The 18,184-nt window shown below is 43.0% G+C and overlaps 1 protein-coding gene across 6 annotated transcripts in view; it reads left to right on the forward strand.

The window, feature by feature from the left end:
• TULP4 (TUB like protein 4) overlaps positions 1–18,184 on the forward strand; it is a 242,909-nt gene that overhangs the window by 130,524 nt on the left and 94,201 nt on the right. The window contains exon 1 of one of the 6 annotated variants that reach the window (XM_060617017.3): positions 1,940–2,126. The exons of the other annotated variants lie outside the window; for them this stretch is intronic. Coding sequence (XP_060473000.2) covers positions 2,124–2,126 — 3 coding nt within the window. The 5' untranslated portion in view covers positions 1,940–2,123. Of the gene's footprint in view, positions 1–1,939; positions 2,127–18,184 lie in introns of those variants that run through there. 6 annotated transcript variants of the gene reach the window in all.

Here is an 18,184-nt window from a genome sequence, read left to right on the forward strand (position 1 = left end):
CTTTGTTCTCTCTAGTTAAGAGTCTGTTCCTTACTTTCTCTCTCATTTTTTGCCCTTTGCTTGTTTGTTTTTAAAATCCCACGTATGAGTGAGATCATATGGTATTTGTCTTTCTCTGACTGACTTTATTTCACTTAGTAGCATTATCCTCTCGAGCTCCACCCATGTCATTGCAAATGGCAAGATTTCATTCTTTTTTATGGCTGAATAATATTGCATCCTATGTCTATACCACATTCATTTATCCATTCATCAGTTGATGGACACTTGGACTGCTTCCATATCTTGGCTGTTGTAAATAATGCTGCAATAAACATAGGGGTGCATTTATCCCTTTGAATTAGTGTTCTTGTATTCTTTGGGTAAATAGCCAGTAGTGCAATTGCTAGATCATAGGGTAGTTCTATTAACTTTTTGAGGAACCTCCATACTGTTTTCCACAGTGGCACCAGTTTGCATTCCCACCAACAGTGTAAGAGGGTTCCTTTTCTTCCACATCCTCACCAAGTCCTGTTGTTTCTTGTGTTGTTGATTTTAGCCACTCTGACAGGTGTGAGGTGATACCTCATTGTAGTTTTGATTTGTATTTCCCTGATGATGTGTGACATTGAGCATCTTTTCATGTGTCTACTGGCCATCTGGATGTCTTCTTTGGAAGAATGTCTTTTCATGTATTCTGCCCATTTGTAATTGGTTTATTTGTTTTTTTGGGTGTTAAGTTTTATAAATTCTACATGTATTTTGGATACTAGCCCTTTATTGGATATGTTGCAAATACGTCATTTGCAAATATTTGTAAATGGGGAATCTTCTCCCATTCCTTAAGTTGCCTTTTAGTTTTGTTTCTTTCTCTATGCAGAAGCTTGCTCTATGTATTATCTATCTATCTATCTATCTATCTATCATCTATTATTTAGAGACAGACAGACAGATACACAGAATCCCAAGCAGGTTCTGTGCTATCAGTGTGGAGTCTGACATGAAGCACAATCCCACAAACTATGAGATCATGACCTGAGCCCAAACCAAGAGTTGGATGCTTAACCTAACCAATTGAGCCATGCAGGCACCCCAGAAGCCTTTTATTTTGATGTAGTTCCAATAGTTTATTTTTGCTTTTGTTTCCCTTGCCTCAGGAGACATATCTTTTTTTTTTTTTTTTAATATAATTTATTGTCCAGTTGGCTAACATACAGTGTATACAGTGTGCTCTTGGTTTTGGGGGTAGATTCCGTGATTCATCGCTTACATACAACACCCAGTGCTCATCCCAACAGGTGCCTTCCTCACTGCCCATCACCCATTTTCCCCTCTCCCCCACCCCCACCAGGAGACATATCTTTTTTTTTTTTTTTTTTTTTAATTTTTTAACGTTTATTTATTTTTGAGACAGAGAGAGAGAGAGAGAGCATGAACAGGGGAGGGTCAGAGAAAGAGGGAGACACAGAATCCGAAACAGGCTCCAGGCTCTGAGCTGTCAGCACAGAGCCCGACGCGGGGCTCGAACTCACGGACCGTGAGATCATGACCTAAGCGAAGTCGGACGCTTAACCGACTGAGCCACCCAGGCGCCCCAGGAGACATATCTTGAAAGAAGTTGCTATGGCCACTGTCAAAGAAGTTATTATTGCCTGTATTCTCTTCTAGGATTTTAATGGTTTCAGGTCTCACATTTAGGTCTTTCATCCATTTTGTGTTTATTTTTGTGTATGGTATAAGAAAGTGGTCCAGTTTTATTCTTTTGCATGTAGCTGTTCAGTTTTCCCAGCAACATTTGTTGAAGAGACACAGTAGATGTTTTTTGATAGCCCCAGGCCAGGCTTCTGTGACCCCCCACAGCTCATAGAGCCAGGTAGAGAGTAGACCCTCTGTCACTCAGGGCTGCTGTGTCACATTCCATTAGGAGCAGTCACTGTGAGCATCCGTGTGGAAGGCCTGGTTAGCCAGCCTGTGTGAGGCCCCTCCCTGTAGCCAGCTGGCCAGGAGGTGTATGATGGGAATGGCTGGCACCAGCATGTGGGTGGACGAGGAGTTGCTCTCTCTCTTGCAGAAACCAGGAGAGCTGGACACAGAGAAACAGGGGTGTCTACTGCAGACCTGAACAGGAGCATGCATATGTCTCTATGGTAGGTCTGCTGTTTTATTTATCTGCTGTTGCCTCAAAGCTTAGAAAATTATCAGTTTTTAAAGATGTCATACCTGTACAGTTGTGTTTTACACTGGATATGCTGTAGTTAGGTATTTCTTTACTTTGTTCAGTCTTCCTGGAGTTGATCTGAAGTGTGATGTGGGTCAGGTGTACAGATTGCTGACTTTGCATCATGGTTCTGGCCCATGGCAGCTATGAGACTTTGGGCAAATTGTGAGATCTTCCTGTGCCTTCGTATTCTTGTTGCCAAAAGTAAGAATAATAGTGGTTCTTACTAGTAGAGTAATCCTCCAACTTAAATGAGAAAATGCGTGTAATAGCCAAGCAGAGTGCTACCCCAGTGTACTCAGCTGCTAGTACTGGCCTTCCCTCTCCCTCTAGCCCTAACTGTCACATCTGTCATGGAAAGAGCGGAGCCCTGCTTCTCTCTGCCCTTTTGTCTTGTTCTCACACTGACTTCATCACGTGTTTGTTCCTGGCAAGAATCATCCTTGCTTTTAGGCAGTTCAGTCAGATGGTTAAGAAACATTTACAGAAAGCTTAATTCTGCCTGCCTTTTTTGAGACAGAGGTCCATTTTTACAAATCAAGTAAATACTGTGATGATCAGGATTTGCTTTCTTTAAATTAGGTGCAATACTTTACCCAGGGAGAGTCAAACAGGTAACACAGCTGACTCTTGAACAGCATGGGTTTGAAGTGTGGGTCATTTATATGTGAACTTTGTTTTTCGATAAATACATTACTGTAAATGTATTTTCTCTTTCTTACAATTTTCTTAACATTTTCTTTGTTGTAAGAATACAGTATATAATACATATACAAAATATGTGTTAATCAAATATGTTATCATAGGTAAGTGGTCTGGTCAGCAGTAGGCCATTAGTAAAGTTTTGAGGAACTCAAAAGTTACACATGGATTTTTGTGCAGGAGGTCGGTATCCCTACATCCCCTGGTTCAATGGTCAGTTGAATAGAGAAAAGGAATTCATTATTATGAAATAGATCCTTTGAAAATACACTAAAGGGAACAAATTTAATACAGCTTTTCTAATTTTTATGTAATCGTATGTTTGAAATTATATAAGTTAATATATTTATTTTGTAAAAAATGCACAACTGGAAGAATATGAAAACCTTTGTAATCCCATCTCATAGAGATAACTGTTGTTTACGTTGGCGTCTCTCCTTGCAGACTGCTTTTCTGTACAAACATACACATACATAGCGATATAATTTAAGATATTTCACTTAAATAGTCACAAGTAGGAGAGGTTTTTTTGTTGTTTATTTTCAACTTAATTTGTTTTAACTTCCTACAAGAAATGTACACACATTTTTCTTAAGCACAGGCATTAAGAATCCTGGAGAAGTGGGTGGAGCCTGCTGTCTGTAATCCGATGGGAGTGCAGCTGGAGGTGGATGGCTTCAGGCTGCGTTACTTTCACATCACTTCGACTAGGGGTTGAAGAAAGTGGCTCATGAGGGGATGGAATAGCTCATTAATTATGAAACGCGAGAATGTGTTTGCTCAGTAAGGGAAACATTTTCAACAAAAGGTGAACTTTAGGGGGAAACTGACAACCACATGGTGGGCAGCCAGAGGGAATCCGTGGGAAACGGTGCTGCATGAAGCCCTGAACAAAGGTGCTGTTCATTTGGCAGAATTTATGGAAACTCCCTTCAGCGTGGACACTTCTGTTTCAGAGTAACCCTCAGGGGCACGGGTCAGCCAAGGCCAGTGTCACAGGTGCCTTCTGGAACCTGGGCAGGAGAGCTCCCCACTGCGCTGGTGTGTAATGTCTCAGTTCAGGGACACGGTAGAATCACCCATCTCCTTTCCCTTCAAATTAGATGTTCTCAGTTAGCTCGCCTTGTCCAGTGAAATATGAGCAAAACCTTGGAGAAGCTCTGCCTGATTTTCCGTGCCCCCTTCTCCCTGCCCTGCAGTTGGTGGTGGGACAGGTACTAGAAGCTCTGTCAGCCCGGGTCTCTGGGTGAAGATTGTGCAGAACAGAGCCCCCAACTCACCCACATGGGTGTGAAGCACGATCAAGAAATAAACCTGTGAGATTATTTGTTATTGCAATAAATTTGTTACTGCAATAAATAGTGATGGCCTCTATTTTTCATTTATCATGAAAATTTGAAAGTCCGTATTCTGAAAGTTCACAAGATACAGATATTATGCAGGGCAGCAGGGGCACATCCAGTCCCAGAGTACTATCCCATATTTGTTCTGGGCCTTACTCCCACAGGCTCTGGCAGTCCAGTGCATTGTAGGGCAGGAAAATACCTTTCCTCTGTCGTCTTAAGTTCCCAACTGGATCTCTGCACAAAGGACAGATTAACAAGAGAAAAGCACACAGGTTTCATTTAATGTAAATTTTACGTGAAATGAGAGCCTTCATGAGAAAATGAGCCCTGGAGAAGTAGTTAAACCTGTGTGGTTTTATACTGGGTTTGACGAATGCTGGGAAGCAGCGGGAAGGTGATAGGACAGAGGGCTCAGTGTGGTTCACTGGGGGAAGCTTAGCAAGGCCTGTCTGTTCAGAGTCCACTCCCATCCTCCTGTCTTCAGAGATAAGAATGCTCCTTTCCTCTGGGCACAGGGAAGGCATCTCTCCCATGAGGGTCATATGACCTACTTCAGGGGAGAAGGTCAAAGGGTCTTTTCTGCACCTGCCATTTCTCACATGCCTTCAATTTAACACGTGCCCTATTTGGGAGCAGCCCGACCTGAACCCCATCAGGGTGATGATTTCATGGGTACCTAGTGCCCCCAGCACAACAGCCAAAGTCGTCCTGCCTTCTTCAGCAGATAATAGGGCTGATACTTTTGGAGACTGCAATCTTTAGTCTGTGTGCAAAGTCAGCAGATTACCCCTGCTGAATATCACATGTGCGAAGGGTTTCACCATTTCTCCAGACTAAGCTTACAGCAGGTGGGCTCCTGGTTAGCAAGCTCCCCCTTCTGCCCCTCAACCACCCATCCTGACCATTGGAGCTGAGTGCTAGGCATCACGTAGCTCCCACAGGGTCATTGGCTTAGTACTTGTCCACTGAGGATTTTGGGAGTTGGCCCTTATGATGAGGGCTCATTGCTTGTAAATGCTGCTTCTAACCCTTCTCTTGAGAAAAGTGCCTGTCCCTGAGGGGTAATCCCAACAGGCTGCAAGTTACATGGTTAGTCAACTGAGGCTACTCTGCCCCTCCCCAGAGCAGAGCAAAACAGTTTTCATGTATTAAACCACCTGAATAGACTCAACAAAACAATGTTCCTTGAGGACACTCCTAATACTGAGTTTTCTTATTTTTAAATGCCCTAACAAAATGACAAAGCCAAAGTGACCTCTCCGTGAACTGACATTTGTTTTGTTTTGGTAACAATACGTTGTTGATGTGGCTACTCCCTCCTTGGCAAGCCAGTGTATTCGTGTATTAGTGTGAGGCTCAGGCAATTTCTGCTTTCCAGTTGTCAGGCAAACTTAGGAAACACCCTAGATGTGTGTGTGCAGGTGCACGTGTAGGCATGTGTAGGCAGGTGTGTGTGCATAGGTATGCGACCTTGCTACCACCTTCCTCACAGGCATTGGTGTCCGCTTTTGAACGAGGTATTTCCCTCTGCCTCAGTTTTGTAGCTGTCCAAAGTAATCCCCAATTTGTTGGGAATCTGAAGGGTTGGCAGTTTGTCTTGGGACTTTTTTTTTTATAATGTTTGTTTATTTTTTAAGAGACGGTGAGACAGAGTGTGAGTGGGGAAGGGGCGGAGAGAGAGGGAGATACAGAATCCGAAGCTGACCTGTCAGCACAGAGCCTGATGCGGGGCTTGAACCCACCTGCCGTGAGATCATGACCTGAGCTAAAGTGAGACGCTTAACCGACTGAGCCACCCACGCACCCCTGTCAAGGGACTTTTGAAGTAATAAGAGAAAGGGCAAAAGACAAGGAGGGCTAATATTTGACAAGTAATCACCTATTGGGCTTAAATGTGCCCCCTTAGCAGCTTTCATCTGGATCCTTTTTAGTGATGCTGAGTAGGCAATACAGCGACCCACGAAAGGAAGCACTGCTTTCCCTCCTCAGCTGAACTGTTGTAGCATTTTATGTGACATTGACAGCCCTCGATGTGTTCTCCCGTAGTACCCTGCCTCCAGGCTTGAATGCACACATATGAAATACCTGTTGACATGCAGATTCTGATTCACTGTGTCTGGGGTCAGCTGCTATTCTGCATTTTCCAAGCTCTCAGGCAATGCCCACGGTGCTAGAAAAGGCCCACCCTTAGCCATCTAGGGTCAGCAAGCTGAGCTGCGGGTATTCACACGGTGATGAATTCTGGCCTCAAAGCAGACTGCCTGAGAGCGCCTTTCACACTGTGCTCTGGGGAGGTCAGGCGCTTTGTGGGTATTCGCTTAAGTAAGAGATAATCAAATGTGACATTTATTCAGATCTTCCTGTGTGCCAGGTACTTTTTAAAAAACATGTTCCTCATAACCTCTCTATCTGTGGACAGGACTTACAGCCACAAGTAGCATATTCTGCAGCCAGCATTTCTACAAGTTTGTCGGACTTCAGAGCCTGAAACTGGAACCCTTACACTATACTCAGAGCCCTTTAATGTTTATGTGAACTTTGATAACAGGATAATCCAAAAGAGGTTGAGAGTTTTTATCTAATCTCTGTCTCTGTCTTGCCAGTCAGCCTTGTCACTTGGGGTAATTCTTACCAGGCTTCTCAGATTCCAGGACCAGAGCAAGGGGTGATGCTAGCATTTTTATAGCTATTGCTTAACAGTCTGGCAGCCTCAGAATTGTGTAATACGAATCATGTTTAAAAGATATTTATTAATAAACATTCAACTACGTTAATTTATTGAGAATTACCATTTTGATAAAGTTTATCAGATTAAAGAATTTTATTTATAAACCTTTCTAAAAGTTACTGAGGTAAATTAGAGATTGTTTTATTGAGGTATAATTGACATTAGTTTCATATGCACAACATAATGATGTGGTATTTGTATATGTTGTGAAATGATCACCACAGTAAGTCTAGTTAACATCCATTACCATGCATAGTTAAAAAAAAAAACTTTTGGGGCGCCTGGGTGGCTCCATCGGTAGGGCATCCGACTTCAGCTCAGGTCATGATCTCGCGGTTTGTGAGTTTGAGCCCCACTTCGGGCTCTGTGCTGACAGCTCAGAGTCTGGAGCCTGCTTCGGATTCTGTGTCTCTCTGTCTCTGCCCCTCCCCCGCTTGCACTCTCTCTCTCTCTCTCTCAAAAATAAATAAAGGTTTAAAAAAAAAAACTTTCTGTGTGACAAGGACTTTTAATATCTACTCTCTTATCAACTTTCAAATATGCGATACAGTATTATTAACTATAGTTATCAAGCTGTTCGTTATATTCCCATGATTTATTTTATAACTGGAAGTTATAAAGGGGTCACCCTTTCACCCATTTTGCCCACTCCTCATCCCCTGGCTTTGGCCACCACTGATCTCTGTATCTATAGAGCTTATGTGTTATTGTTATTGTTGTTTTAATTTGATACGTGAGGTCATATAATATTTGTCTTTGTCTGGCTTGTTTCACTTAGCGTAATACCCTCAAGGTCCCTCCCTGTTGTCAGAAATGGCAGGGTTTCATTCTTGGGACTGGAGGGGGCTGAATAGTAATCCATTGTATGTGTATATCAAATCTTCTTTATCCATTCATCCATCGATGGACACTTAGGTTATTTCCATATCTTGGCTATTATAAATAATGCTGCAATAAACATAGAAGTGCATTTTTCTTTTTGAATTAGTGTTTTCTTTTTCTCCATATAACTAACCAAAGTGGATTTGATGGATCATATGGTAGTTCTATTTTTAATTTTTTCAGGAACCTCCATACCGTTTTTTTACAGTGTCTGCACCAATTTACATTCCCACCGACAGTATACTGGGGTTCCCTTTTCTCCACATGCTCATCAACACTTGTTATTTCTCGTCTTTTTGAGTCTAGCCATTTTAACAGGTGTGAGGTGATTTGCAGTGTGGTTTTGATTTGCATTTTTCTGATGATTGGTGATGTGGAACACCTTTTCGTGTACCTGTTGGCCATCCGTATCTCCTTGGAAGAAAGTCTATTCAGATCCTCTACCTACTTTTTAATCAGATGTTTATGTCTTTGCTATTGAGTTGTAGGAGTTTATATATTTTGGATGTTAACCCCTTATCAGGTATATGGTTTGCGAGTATTTCTTCCATTCAGTAGGTGGCCTTTTCATTTCATTGTCTAGTTACTTACCTGCTGGTCCCCCCCAACCAGAGCACTTCTGGCTGTGTGAGCCCTGTGCTGTACTTAGCTGTCTCTCTGGCTCCAGCGTGGGGTCTGGCATAGGGTGAATGCTCCGTAAATGTAGCAAGTACCTCGGGCTCCTCCATACTTCTTGGACATTTTAATTGGGGTGTAGCCAGGATCATTTGCATATTAATTCTGTGGTCTAACCAACCCAGTACTTGTAAAGAATTGTGTTGGAAATGATTTACATCATGCTGCTAACAGTTTTGGTTGTGTAGAATTTCATTCCTCGCCTTTTGAAGTACGAAAGTCTCGTACTTGAATTTGGTAAGAAACACAGCTGGGTTTTTTTGCCCTCATGGTTCATATTTATCTTGTGTATTTCTGTGTGTTGTATAACTTAAAAAGAACGATGACATTTCATTCAGTTCCTCACACAGGACCATTGATGGAACAGTATGGTGCTCAAGGACGTATATTGAAATAAGCAGAAACTAAAGCCTCAGTAAGGCCTCTTGACTGAGAAAAGCTACAGGTAGTTGCAGGTTGACCAGTTTTTCCTTGGAAGTGAACAAGCACTGCATAGAACATAGTGAATGTGTGCGCCTGCACTGTTTACTTTTATCTGTTGCACATGTTCCGGGTTCTAAGTATAAAGTGTCCCACAACCCAAGAAATAAAAAGCAAATGTCAGACAGTGGTGAGTGACAGAGACAGGGCTGTGTGGGACCTCTCTCATTTGGAAGCATCCCTTGGAGTGAAGCCTTGGCCTAGGGTGTGGGCGAGGCCATCCCGGATGGGCAGCCCTCACTGACTTAAGGACTCATCTGCTAGGCCGTCACTTGCCTGAGCCCGGTCTTCTCATTTCTTTCATGTCAAGTGCTTGTCTTCTTTTACTGTACATCAGGTACACCCTAGTAGGTGGGAACCGCACCTCCACGGAGGCTCTGTTCTCTCATTTGTTTCAACTTTTTGGATGTACACAACTTCTTTATAATTCTGAGTGGCCATCTGGTTTTTGTAAAAGTGCCTCAGTCTCAATCTGTAGCTCAGTGTGGTTGAAATTAATCACTCGAAAGCAGCCTGATAGTCTGGGCTGATATTTAGGAGCCTGAATCGTAGTGCTAGCTCTACAGAAATCATGGAAAGGTCTTAGATAAAACTTTTGTGTATGTTGTCTTATATGCAAAATATGAGAAAGTTATTAAGGTTCCCATGGATATTATGGGGACAAGTTAAATAAAATTCTTTTGAGCTACTTTGAGCTTCAGAAGCACAAACCATCTAAAACCTAGTTCTGAGTTGACCTCCCGTAGATGATTCATATCCTCCAGATGGCATTATCTTCCTAATAACCATTCCTTTAAAAAACTAAAATGCAGCTAAATGTGTAGTGTTTTTAAGGTACCAAGGAGAATCCAACAGTAATATTTAAAATGCCAACATCTTCCTTCACCCCTACCCCTTTAACTGGGAAGTGAAAGAAATTTCAGTTAATTTTGATGACCATGATGTCCTGTACAGAACTACCCGCTCTTCGTTCCTGTTTTCTCACAGACATCCATTCTTTACTTTCCTCAATTTTTGTGTTACAAATAATTTTGTGACAGTAACCATGGTCAACACCGTCTGCCCAGTGAATAAAAGAAAAAAGCAACTTGTGATTCTGTCATGCGCTCTCTTCAGTTCCATTTAAACTACAGAGCATTGGGGGCGCCTGGGTGGCTCAGTCGGTTGGGCGGCCGACTTCGGCTCAGGTCATGATCTCCCGGTCCTTGAATTTGAGCCCCGCATTGGGCTCTGTGCTGACAGCTCAGAGCCTGGAGCTTGTTTCAGATTCTGTGTCTCCCTCTCTCTGACCCTCCCCTGTTCATGCTCTGTCTCTCCCTGTCTCAAAAATAAATAAAATGTTAAATAAACTACAGAGCATTGCCCGTGGGATAGGGACCACGCCAGACCCTGGCAGTACTCAAGTCTGCAACACAGTGTGGGGCCCCACAGGAACTCAGCTGCTGGGTTGGAGGGTAACTGAGAAGTGGAGCGTGGGGCACCCGGGCAAGAAAAACTTCCTGTGGGAGATCAACTCAGCTCTAGCTTGCGCGTGGACGTTGGTCCTCTGTGCTATCATCTCTGTGCCACCAGACGGCAGTCAGTAACAGCTGGCTCATGCCTTCATGCTGTTTCTGGGTGAGAAAGGTGGAAAGCTCTCCCTTCTGGTCCCTCATCCCTAGTTCTAGGAGCCCTGGGGAGCTCTCGGGTAAGACCGCCCTTTAGGAAAACTATCTAAAGACTCCATTGAAAATCACTCAGTGGTATCATTGAGGGAGGGCTCCTGTCAGTTTACTTCAGGATGCCCTAGTTGGTTAATAAGAACTTTATTAAGGAGCTACTTCTCCCCAGCAGCAGGATCCTGTGTTGTGGGACAGGTTGGGGGGTTTGTGGGTGAGCTTAAAAAACACAGAAATGTGAAGTCACTTGAAAACATATTAGCGTGTGCAAAGATGTTGACAGGGAATGCAGTCATTGGGAGGGATGTGAGGAACTTAGCAGTTAGAGGAGGATGAATGAATATACATTTATCTAGATTAAGGTGTCATGTGTGTCCATTCAACAGGGAAGAGAAAACATACATCTGCAGAAATGTGACCAAATAGTTCAGATAGTTGTTTGGGAAGTACCAAATTTCAAGGAATTTTCTATTTTCTTTCTTTCTTTCTTTTTTCTTTAAATTTTTAATGTTTATTTATTTTTGAGAGAAAGAGAGAGAGAGAGAGACAGAGACAGAGCATGAATCGGGGAAGGGCAGAGAGAGAGGGAGACACAGAATCTGAAGCAGACTTCAGGCTCCAGTCTCCAAGCTGTCAGCCCAGAGCCCGAGGCGGGGCTCAAACCCACCAACTGTGAGATCATGACCTGAGCCAAAGTCGGACTCTCAACCGACTGAGCCACCCAGGCACCCTGAATTTTCCATTTTCTATTTATTTCTGTAACATGAGTTTTGTTTAGTGTGTATTTACTACTTTCATAATTAGAAAAAAAAAGATTAAAAGGGGAAAATAATACATAAATACTTGACAGGAATTTTAAGATATTTTAACTTAAAGTGTAAATATTGAGCCAGATGGAGAGCGTCAGGAATTTAGAACAAAGTGTGTTTATCATTCTAACAGTAGGAGGTGCAGTAGTCATGGTTCTCCAGGGTCAGAGCCACCAGGACGCACCCTCCCCACCCGCACTGTAGGGCAGCAGCCGGCTTTCCCCGGGTGGTCTGCATCAGTCACCCAGCTGGCTCCAGAAGTCCCTTCTGTCCCTGTTGATTCCTAGGCATGAGGAGCCCAAACTGGCTGGATGGCCGTCTTAACTTCCAGTTTAATGGGATCGTTGTTGTGCTTCCTGGGGGAAGCATTCCTGCCTTTGGAACCAGCAGAAGGGGAGGTCATGGAGACAGGAAGCCATGTTTTGGTAGTGGGTCACTAGGGGTAAAGTGTGTGGTGCCACTATCATTTGTTTTCCTCGATTCCTGGCTCTGTGAATCCTGACTAGGGGAAAGAAACAGCACCACATGTTGGACAACTGATTCAGAGCAGACCCCACCTCTTAGAGGACCTTGTCCCAGCCCTGGATGGTACTGCCACCTAGCTGGCACGGTAGCTGAGTCTTCAAAAGGCCATTTTACTATTTTATCAAACTAGCTGCTTCAGGATAATGGGGAACATGGTATGACCAGTGAACTCCATAATTATGGGCCCACTGCCATACTTTTTTTTTTTTTTTTTTTTTTTTTTTTTTTTACCGTGAAGTGAATTTCTTGATCAGAAGTAGTACAATGTAGAATACCATGATGGTGGATAAGGCATTCTGTAATTCCATGGTTGGTAGTTTTTGTGCAAGCATTGTGTGCAGGGAAGGCAAATCCACATCCAGAATGTCTGATTCAGTAAGACCAAAATGCTTCCCCTTCCATGATGGCAACAGTCCAGTGCAATCAACCTGCCACCAGGTAGCTGGCAGATCTTCCTGGGGTAATGGCACAATATTGGGGCTCAGTGTTAGTCTTTGCTGCTGGCAGATAGGGCACTTAGCAGTAGCCGTAGCCTGGTCAGCCTCGGTGAGTGAAGTCTGTTGCTGAGCCCATGCATGACCTCCATCCCTGCCACCATGGGCAGCCTCCCACCACTGGGTTCATGAGCCCACTGGGACAGAACGGAGCGGCTGGAGAGGGAGGCTGACTGGTGTCCACAGAATGGATCGTCCTATCCGCTTGATTATTAAAATCCTCTTCTGCTGAAGCCACCCTATGGTGGGCATTTATAGAACACAAATATCTTCACTTTTTGGAAGAGAGGACCATCCACATTCCTCTTCCCCAAATTTCTTGTCACCAGTTTTTCCAAATCTGACCATCCAGCCAAACCGTTGGCCCCAGCCCAAGAATTGATACATAATTGCACATCGGGCCATTTCTCCTTCCAAGCAAAGTGAACGGCCAGGTGTCCTGCTCAGAGTTCCGCCACTGGGAGGATCGCCCTTCACCGTGTCCTTTAGGGATGTCCCCGGGAGGGTCCATAGTGCTGCCGCTGTCTGCGTTCGGGCGGTGTCTGTACGTCGGGCAGAACCTTCTGTCCCCCAGGCCTGAGCCTTCTCATCCCCGGCAGCTGATCTTGGAGAACTCCCCAGGAGGCCATCGATCAGCCTGGGGGAGAGAAGATGATGTGGCAGGAGTGGGGACGTGGGCATTTCTGCCGCTTTCTCCTGTAGCTTCCTTGTGCCTCCGGGGCCTGCTCGGGCCCGATCGTATATGCCCCCCTTCCGTCGGATGATGGAGTGCTGCTGTGCGTGTCCAGCTCCGTGTCCTGCTGGGTCAGCCGACACCCAGCTCGTGGCGGGCAGCTGGGGTCTCCTGGTAACTTGGTGGCCCACGGGGTGAGCGTTCAGTCTCTCCTGAGGCCGGATAGCGAGGCAAGAACTGTGTGGTACAAGGGGAGTGGTTATCTGTGGAGGAGGGCAAGGCTTTGCCCCCAGATCCCAAGGGCTTGCTTTGCTACTCACCTACAGGGCGCTGCCAGAGGCTCCAAACAGCATCCCTGTCTGCTCTGACATTCCAGGCGCAACGTGCTCGATCATACGGCCCCAGCCGCAGAGCAGATCGCACGGCAGCCTGGACCTGCTGGGGAGCTTTCTCTCGTTCTGGACCCCACTCAAAGCTAGCAGCTTTTTGGGTCACTAGGTAAATAGTCCAGAGTATCACACCCATATGAAGAATATGTTGCTTCCAAAATCTAAAGGTACCCAATTTGACACAAAATTAACCATCACAGGCAATGTGTATGATGCACAGAAACTCAATATATATGTAACTCTTAAACTAATTATTTAACAAGTAACATACCAACTTTGAATTGAAATATTACTCCAGTATTCACTGAGCACTGCCTCCTACATCATCCCCCCACTCACCTCCTACGAGGTATATGCCATGATCGATGCTAGATTTTTTTTCTTGGATGGCTAATATTTAAGAGTTGTGGGATATTGCACTTAGGAACCGTGGGTATGTTATGTTTGCTTAGTACTTTACCAAATAGAATGTAATGTATTTAAAATATTAGATCTAGAAGATTCCTTAGAGATTATCCAGGCCATCTTGATATTTTCAAACAAAATGAAGAAGCAGAGTGCTAAAGCACCGACAGGCACTCAGATTTTCTGTTGTCAGCTGAAAATAGATTCCCTGTTCTGGTTTTTCTCTGCCCACTCAGAGCTGAGAGGTGTGCTTGGGGCTGTGTGGATAGTTGGGTCGTAAGAGGATGAGCTAAGGTTCTGTCTTCAGCTGCTAGCCAAACACATTTGGCTAAGGATCAAAGGTGGCAGCAGTGTGTTTGGAACACTGCCATTTCCTGACCAAATGCTCCATGTGCTGGGCTAAGAGGGAGGGATTTTAAAGAGCAGGAGGTTGAAAATCCTGCTGTCTTAGCTGCTCTGAGAGTTGAACGTCTTGAGAATTAATATTAAATGTAAATGATGACTAAAGTACACACCTGGTTGACAAGATTATTATTTAAAATTTTAATCAAAGTAGCCAAGTTAACTACTTTAATAATTGAATTTCCCTTTAGCAAATATAGTGGAGGTTGAGCAGAGGTAGATGTTTGAGAGCTTAAGATAAGCTTTTTTGGGGCCCTACCATCCCTGGTGTCAAGGGCACAGTTAATGTCAATTTGTAGCCTTGGAGTTGGGTAGTGATAAACAGGTGCTCCGGTTCTAATCCAGCAAACCCCCCAGGTAGGTGAGTTGCCTCCAGGCACCCATGGCAGGGGCTGTCAGGCCTCTGCTTCACCCTTTCCAGTGTTCCAGGTTCCTATTGGAGACAGCCCCTTTCACTAATAGACCCCTCTCCTTGCTAGGAAGTTCTCTTTCATAGTAAACATCAGGTTGCTTTTATTTGTGCTTGAGTCTCCTAGTTCTGCCCCAAGGTTTTTTTTTCCGGTTTTCTCAGAATATTTTTTATAGCTCATTTTGGATGATCAAAAGTTCTAGACCAGAAGTTTCAGCTTTCTAATATGAAAAATTTGAGCATTCCTCACAAATACGGTAATTTTCCCAGGATGAATAGGTGTTCCCAGACAGCAGGATTGTCAAATGATTCTGCCCTACTTTGTTTTTAGAGAAGGCAAACAACATCGGGCTAGGAGTGGAAGTCCCTGGTTCCTGGCCCCTGCTCTGCCTCTTGCTGATTGGGTACTTTGGGCCAGTTAATCTCTGAACCTCAGTTTCCTTTTCTGGTAAAATGGAGATGATAATGCCTGCTCCAGGCACCATTCCATGGGATCCTTTTGTGGATCACATCCTTTTCTGGTCTATCCATTTTCTTCCAAGTATAGGATGTTCATTCCCTTGGTTTAGAATGGAATATTTCAAATCATAAATATGATTTAGCTGGAGCTTAGATGACACAAGGTATGATAAGAACAGAAGATGCTTTCTGGCATGTCTTGAAACTCCATGAATATGGTGGGTTGACAATTTAGTGTATGCATTTCTGTATTTATTGTAGAGACTGGGAAGAGTTTTTAAGAAATTTAAGAATAAATAAAATGTATGAATTATTGTGGAAATACACAGATTTGTCGGTTTAAGTTAACACTGCATATGTCTAGTACAGGTCTGTGTGAAGATCTTGATTTGAGTTGGGATCCTTGTTACAAATTAGAATCACATCTAAATGCAAGGAGTGGGGAATATCATTTGCTAACAGACAATGATGACTTAAGAATTTAATGACTTGCTAAAAAAAAAAAAAAGAATTTAATGACTTGCTAATTTTTATGGGATTAGTGCTTTTTATTCAGAATACTAATTTAAAATCAAAGTGAGACAACCCTACACCTGTTAGAATTTAACACATTCTTCCATTTTCAGTTTTTTTCACTTTATCTGTCTCACCACTTGAAAAGTGTGTTACTTATTGAGAAATTCATTCCAAGGTATGCAGTGGGATTGTTTCACAGTTGTTATTCGGGAAGTAATAAATATGAGTAAAAGGAAATACTAATATGGTGTTTTAATTGACATTGGTACATGTGAAACTGGTTTTAAGCTTTCTGTGTGAGTGTGTGAGTCCTGTTTTACAAGTCACATTTAGTTCTGTATGGTAGCCAGCGTTTCTTAAAACTCATGTCTTTTTTTTTTTGATAAAACTCTCACATCCTCCTTTAATATTATTTGAAATTTCAAAGGAAATGACTAAAAATCTATTAAAGCATATGTATTATATTTCAGTAGCAAATTTTTAAAAAAGCAAATCAAAGCAATTATACTTAATATGCTTTTTCAGATCCCACAATCCCTCCCTCCCCCCAGCCTTGCCCCTAAATCTTAGGATTCTGGTATATTCTCCATTCCTTTTTTGAAATGCACTGCCTGGCACATAATTGTACAACTGAATGAATACTAACTAAAATACAACCTTAAGCCTCAAGAAGAATGCTCTTAGTACTTTGTGTATAATATGTATCACAGATATCTGATATCTATATAAAGTATACATATTATGAAAAGAATAACAGTTTTAAGTGGCTTTCCATTACCAGCAGGAGGAAGTTCAAGACCATTAGCCTTTCTATTGAAAGACACTATTGGACCTGACTTAATACTTATGAAATTTATACCAGGGGAGCAGGTATTATATTTCCTTTGTTTATATCAGAGGGGTACAAGGATCAATTAAGAAAAGCTGGGATTTGAACACACAAGTGCTAAGTATTCCCAAATGTTAATGTTAGTCATTTCAGTAGGTGTAGCATTGTCTCACTGTGCTTTTAGTTAGCATTTCTTAGCGACTAATGATATTGAGCATCTTTTCATATGCTCATTTTCCATTTGTGTATTTTCTTTGGTGAAAGGTCTTTTCAACTCTTATACCTTCTAGAAAAGATTGGGTTGCTCTTATTTTTGAATTTTAAGAGTCAAACCCAAACAAGGTCTGTTACATGCACTGCATTAGGTTATATGTTTTTTTTTTTTTTTGATCTTTTAATCTGTACGTTTCTCATTCCTTTATTGTTTTCCTTGCATTAGGAAAACCCAGAACAAGAGAAATTCTGTACGATAAGTGGATTTTTACTAATGATACCCCCAGGAGATTATTTCATATGTTTTTCTGTGTTCCATATTTTTTAAATGTTTATTTTTAAAAAATTTTTGATGTTTATTTTTGAGAGAGAGAGAGAGAGAGAGAGATCACAAGTGGGGGAGGGTCAGAGAGAGAGGGAGACACAGAATCCAAAGCAGGCTCTAGGCTCTGAGCTGTCAATAGAGCCTGATGCAAGGCTCTAGCTCACTAGCTGTGAGATCATGACCTGAGCTGAAGTCGGACTCGCAACCACTGAGCCACCCAGGCGCCCCAGTGCTTATTTATTTTGAAAGAAAGAGCGTGCATGTGAGCCCAAGCAGGAGAGAGAGAGAGAGAGAGAGAGAATATATGAGAATCCCAAGCAGGCTCCATGCTTAGCATGGAGCCCAATGCAGGGCTGAATCCCACGACCTCGAGATGATAACCTGAGCCAATATCAAGAGTCAGATGCTTAACTGTGAGAGCCCCCCAGGCACCCCTCTCATGCCATTTTCTAATAAAAGGAACCAGGACTCCATGGAGAAATGTGTAATTCAAGGACTAGAACAGGAAATATACGTGATGGATCTGGGGCATCTTGCAGTGTCAGAACGTAAGGTGGTGCTCAACAAATAAACACACACAATGATGCGGATATGACAGGGGGATATAGGAACCACCCAAAAGAGCTCCTAGTGGCCAAAGCTGGAAAAATTTGGGCAATAAAACGATGAAGTAATATCAGATTATAACCCAAACTATAAAGTAAATATCCATGTGTCTATACTGATAAAATAACTAAATAAATGGAGAATAGGCAAATCTCCCAGGCAGAGGAGTTATAAATAATTTATGTAGATACCCCTTTCTCAGAGGTGGAGCATAATTCACTACTCCTTAAGTGTAGGCTGCCCATGGTCAGTCACTTCCTTCCAAAGAGTACAGTGTGGAAAGGGGGAAGAAAGAGTAACTTGACAGTGAACCAAGTGCTCAACCAGGTGAGCAAAGTTCATGTCAGCATTGATACATCCTATTGAGAGTGTGCACCAATGATGTGATGTGATGTGATGTGATGTGATGGGAAGGGCAACCCTTAACTTCAGCCTCGCATGGGAAGACATCAGACAAATCTC

This window comes from Panthera onca, chromosome B2 (assembly GCF_046562875.1).
Source record: "Panthera onca isolate mPanOnc1 chromosome B2, mPanOnc1 haplotype 2, whole genome shotgun sequence".
Classification (NCBI taxonomy): Eukaryota; Metazoa; Chordata; class Mammalia; order Carnivora; family Felidae; genus Panthera; species Panthera onca.